The sequence below is a fragment of the Dacryopinax primogenitus genome (genome assembly GCF_000292625.1).
Source record: "Dacryopinax primogenitus strain DJM-731 SS1 chromosome Unknown DACRYscaffold_8, whole genome shotgun sequence".
Taxonomy (NCBI): domain Eukaryota; kingdom Fungi; phylum Basidiomycota; class Dacrymycetes; order Dacrymycetales; family Dacrymycetaceae; genus Dacryopinax; species Dacryopinax primogenitus.
Window position 1 is genome coordinate 29,635 of NW_024467205.1, and position 5,752 is coordinate 35,386.

The 5,752-nt window shown below is 47.1% G+C and overlaps 1 protein-coding gene across 1 annotated transcript; it reads right to left on the reverse strand.

Moving 5' to 3' along the window:
* Nucleotides 1-3,277: 3,277 nt before the first annotated feature.
* Nucleotides 3,278-3,807, reverse strand: DACRYDRAFT_107018 (uncharacterized protein; the record flags this gene model as incomplete). The annotated part of the gene is made up of 2 exons (XM_040768377.1): nt 3,278-3,528; nt 3,576-3,807. 2 exons carry the CDS (start codon nt 3,805-3,807, stop codon nt 3,278-3,280), a joined length of 483 nt encoding a protein of 160 aa, XP_040628968.1.
* Nucleotides 3,808-5,752: the final 1,945 nt, after the last annotated feature.

Below are 5,752 nucleotides of genomic sequence, written 5' to 3' on the forward strand. Positions count from 1 at the left end.
GATCACCTGACTAGGGCTGAGTAAGCAAGATGTTCTAGCAGGTTCCACCACAGAGGTATAAATATAAGGCCTACTCTGCCTGGGACTGTCTCTTCAGACTTGGTCTCTTAGGATCATCCACAGGTACCTATACTGTAGATAGGTCTTAGTCATCAGGTCTACTCCACTTCCTTGTTGCCTGCTTAGACTCTTGGCACTCTTAGGTGAGCAGACTTAGTCAGCCTGTGTTGCCCTAACGCAGGGCCACCTTTCAGATTGTTTCTCCAAAGTGGCTTGTCAATAAGGCTCACCTATAGGTAGATGCTGATTAGTGCTTGCAGACATCTTGTTAGTGTAACAGGCAACAGGATGCTGCAAATCCAATGGCCAATTCCCACAATTATTAAGATCAGAAACAAACCACCCACTCCCACTTTTGATGGTTGCCTGACTTTTTTTTCCCCCCTAGCATTGGTGATCTGATGGTTTCTTTCTCAGAATTTTCAGGCTGTGCTACATGGCCCTGTCCTTTCTGGCACACTAATTGGCTGCTGTCCTATCACCATGATCATGTGGCCTGGATCCACAACCTGGGTACCTTCTTCCCATTGCCCTTCCTGTCTTTCTGCTTTGCCTGCCTTCCTTGCCCTTGGCTAGGCATTGTAATTTCTGACAATCCATCCTTGCCTACCCAAAAGACACATGTACTCATGCCCCAAATAAATGTGTGTCACTACAAGGAAGGACCTCTATCTAAATTCTCCTCCCTCTGACCTTTCTGACTACATCCTCCACTTTCAACATTGCAGACACCTCTGCACCTGGCCATACATATATCCCTGAAGTGACACTGACATACCAAGCCACTGCACCATTGCAGTCTCACCAAGCTGCATGCTGCCCTTCTAACCCTTCCCAAAATGGACTCATCCCCCCTCGAGGACTGTACCACAAATTGAGAAACAAAGGATCAGATAATCCTGTGGTCATCTGTCTGCAATGCTACATCAATTATGAAATGAAGCCTCTTACTGTTCTCCATTCCCAGCAGCACACATATGCATCCCTGATTCCACTGTCCCTCCAACCCAACCCAAATGTGATCTGTCAGATGAACAATGAAGCCAAAAAATGGGGTGAGTAGTAATAGTCAGATTTGTTTCATGGGCAAATGCTTCCCAGGTTCTCAATCTTCAGTGTGGGCAATATCTTCTGATGCCTGGCAGCCCCAGCCTCATCCACCCATGCACACACTCCATTCCTTACCTGAGCAACCAATTTTCTCTCCCCCAGCCTTGCGTGGTTATACACCCTTGCATCTCCAATATCCTGTTGAGTTTGCAAGATGCACCCATCAATCATATGCACCAGTGCAACTGGAAACCATTTTCATTAAATTTGCTGTGCATTTCTATTCTGATGGATGAAGGGGTTCCCAATAATTTGGTGTGAGTCTCCCTGATTCAAAAATCCAATTCACCCCCCTGAACACAAGGACTAGCACCTAGATGACCAGGTAGAAGTCCCAGCTAAAGCTTCCTGGAAAGAAATCAAGGGGGCCTTGGTGAAAGCAATACAGTGTCCTTTCATGGAGGAGACCAAGGGCTTCATTTGCCAGAGTGAAGACTTCATACTGCAAGGGAAGGACAGCACCAATTATGAATCCTTCGACCCATCTGCACCATTATTCTGCCACTTATGTTTCTCCACTCCTTGTGAGGGAAAGGGCAACCCCTCCTTATACCCGCCAAAGTTTCTGTCAGGAAAATCATTCAAAGTCTGACTGATCATGCCAGAAGCTGTCCATGAACAAATCATCTTGCATATGGAGCAGGAGTGCAGCTGCATACTGTCCAGAGTTTCTTGTCATTTGGAGGAAAACCACATGTTTTCCCAGCCACCCCCATCAACAGCCACCCCCATCAACCAAGATCTCTCCCCACAAAACCAAAGTGACGGTTGAAGGAAGACACCCTGCTAAAAGGCAGAGGACAAGCTGCCCCAGCCTGGTCCAGCCCAAATTGATTGCAAGGACTGCAGCAAATGAGAGCCAACCTACCCCCACCCAGGAAGAGATATCTGCAGCCCTTTGTGTGAAGGCTTCACTGCTGGCAGAGCACATCATCTCCAGTATGCTCCCCTCTGTACATGCCAGTGATTTCTCTCTGAATTATTACATTATACAGACACATTTCAGGATGTGGGTTTGTTCATTCCTGCTCCTGCCTTTGAATTTGGCACTCTCATACATCACAGGTTCTCTTTTTTGGTGGATTGGACTGTGCTGGGCTGCAGTGGAGATATCTCAGTCAACGAGCAGCCTGGCTCTTGTCTCAGTGAACCAGGGACTTTCAAAACCTGTCATCCTGGCAGTTTGCTCCTCCACAAATCCATTCAAGAAAGACCCCATTGCCAGGGGCACATATTCAAGCAAACACATTGAACACCTGTTGCATTGAAGTGTTGCTACACAAGACAGAACAATGTGGAGGGACAGCCCGGGGGGTCCAGCTTCAAGAATTTCATATGAATGGGGAAAGGGAAAGAAGTCCAGGTTTTGGCTGGAGAAATTGAATACATCATATGGGCTGATTCCCTACTTGGCTTGGTATACAAGCAATTGGAGGCTGTCCAAGCTCGATCCCCCCTGGATGCAGTGATCAACCAAATTAAAATTCCCTAGGTTTGGTTTGTCAAGTGTGGCCTTTTTCGAGTCACTGCACCCCCACCCAAGGATAAACAGAAAAGCGGAAATGGAACACCATACCTTATTGAAGAACTCATCAATCCCAAGGGTGGTACTTTTGTCAAATATATACACAATGCCAGTGCTATTCCTCGAATAAGTGAAGGGAACACAGGTGACATTGTGTCATTTCTATCATTTTGCCAACACCTTCAGTACAAACTCACTGGTCACCTGATGTTCACTAGCAACTTTCAAGGTAATGCAGAATACATGGTGCACAATGCTTTGCTCAACAGATGAACAGGTGCAGATGGTCTCCGGTCATTCCACTCAGCAGTTCTGCCCCAGACTTCTAGCACACAAAAGTCAACACACCACCAGGAGCAAATGATCTGTGCAGAAAACCACAAGTAGGTTTCATTCATACCTACAAGGAAACTTGTCTAGGTGTGGAAAAAAAACACATTCTTAGAGAAAAGGGGCCAAAAACATATATCTGATCATGGCAGTACTTGTCTGCTATGCTATCACATGGTCTGTTCCAGTGAGAATCTAACAATAAAAATTCAGTGTTCATATTCAGCCAATGCAAGTCACTTGACACTGACCTCACTCGGCAGTGCCACAGGCCCTTGATCTGTACACTGCACCAGTCCCCCCAATCATGATGCTATCAGCATGCTGGTTGGCAGCAGCAATCACTTCTCCTTCCAGGGTGTTCACATCATTGCAAGTCATGAGATGACCTGTGACAAGGTGGCAGGCTGCTTCCTTGACCCAAATGCAACAAGAAAATGTCACGCTGACTTCAGCTGCTGGAGTTTCCATGGGAATATCCTGAAGAATCTGGTCAATGGAAGCTACAATGTATGTGAGCATGGGTACATAGAAGAGAGGAATTACTGACTGGACAAGTGAGCCTTGCTGATGAGGATGGCCACCACCAAAGTCATGGAGGTGATCATTTGCCACTCCTTTTGCTGGTAGCACCAGCCGGGGTCCTGTGTGGCATGAAAGGCAATGCAGGTCCCATCCATGTAAGTGGTGAGGATGAGCCAGTGATAGCCATTGGCAAGGAAACCATGGGAGGTGAGAACAATGTACATGCTGGGGGCAATAGCACTGCTTGGAATAGGCATGATGAGGGGGACAGGCTGATTTGTGGGATGAGGTATACCAATGGTGTCCAGGGGGAGAATTTATACTGCACATTGTGCATACAAAAATGGTAACAAACCCCAGAGATTGCAATGTCCAGGTTTTGTCTTCTTACCTCTGTGCATCATGGCATGCACTGGCAACCACATGGCATATATTATGTGGTTGACCACACAGGATGAGCAAGCCCCCTGCCTTCTTATCAACAACCATCTCTCCATAACACTGGTAAGCATATCTGGCCATCCCCCTTGTGACCCAAGAATAATTGTGTCATCCCATAGCAAACCAGAGAACACCAGCAGAACAATGATGCTCTCTTACACAGGCTGGCATCTTTGGCATTCCCTGATACCAGAAGGAATGCACTGCTGGATCGATGCTTGGATCCTTGTCCTGGCCACTGGAATGAAAAGCCCAGGCACCCTGATATATGGGAAGATGCCACCTGTTCAGCAGGTGACTGCACTGCCATTCAGGCTAATTGTCAAATGGAGCTCTATGTGTGAAGGTGATGCAATGGAGTATGTCAATACATTGGATGGGGTTCCAACCCCCAAAATCTTTGATCACATGAAGCTCTCCAAACCCTTGGCATCCTGGTTCCCTTGTGACCATGGGGAGAAGGCCTTGCTGATCATGCAGCATCTCCACAGTGATTCCATTGGTCCTCAGTTATGGAACTTCACTGACTGGCAGGTGGATTGCCTGAGCAAACAGGTGGGCCAAGCATTCACAGCTTTTTGTTGTGCAACCCCTGCCATGGACAAGGTTTGCAGGATCAGAGGTTGCCCTTGTATTTCTTACAATATATCACTGGACACCTTCAGACCATTTGACTCGGTTGCATCTTTCAATGGGTACATGGCAGAGCAGGCCTGGCATCAGATGTCCTCCGATACACCATGTCTACCAAATTGACCTGACCAAGGCACTGTCTTCAGTCATGGTGACTTAAACCCCCACAACATCCTGGTCAACAAGGGTGGGAGTTTGGTTGGAATTATTGATTGGGAATGTGCCAGTTGGATGCCACGGCACTGGGACCTTGCTTATGTGAGCCAAACTTTTGGGATTGCAGCCATAGGCTAATGAAGTGGTAGTCAACATATGCATACCAACATTATGAGAATTGGGTGAGGGTGATGCAGTATACATTTGAAGGGATGGAGGAGGACATCCTATTGAAAGATCAATGGGCTGTTGCATGGGGTTTCTAGCTCTGCTTGCTGTGAGGTTTTTGGATGTAACTACTCTGGACTGGACAGGAATACCTATTTATTTCCCATGTATCACATGTTACCCATTGAGAAGCCCATAGAGGTACACAGTTCCATGAAAAATGTTTGGGCATGGAGAGAAAGATTGCATTGTTTACTAATTAATTGCCATCCTATTTGTCTAGTTACATGTGTTGTTGGGTGTGCAAGGTCTAGCCATGCACTCTCCCACCCCCAACTACATATCTACCACATCCAGCTACAAAATGCAAGGTCTAGCCCCTGCCCATAGAAAAAAAAAAAAACATCCAGGGATGGAGTGCAAGGTCTAGCCATGCACTCCTCATAATGTCATCCTTGAAAGGAGCAAAGTGCATGGTCAAGCCATGCACTTTGCTCCCTGCAAGTGTTACCTCTGAGGGGGGAAAGAGGTGTGGTCTAGCCATGCATTCTGTTCCCCCTCAGGGGGAGAGTCAGACTTGGAAAGAGGCAGCATGCTTGGTCAAGCCATGCATGCTACCCCTCTCCAAGTCATCAACACAAGATAGAGAGAGCATGCATGGTCAGGCCATGCATGCTACCTCTCTTGCCACCAATCCAAAGCAGAGAACACACATGGTCAAGCCAAGCATGTTCTCCATCTCCACAAACACATTTTGGAGACTGTATGCATGGCTTGGCCATGCATACAGTCTCCCAGGATACG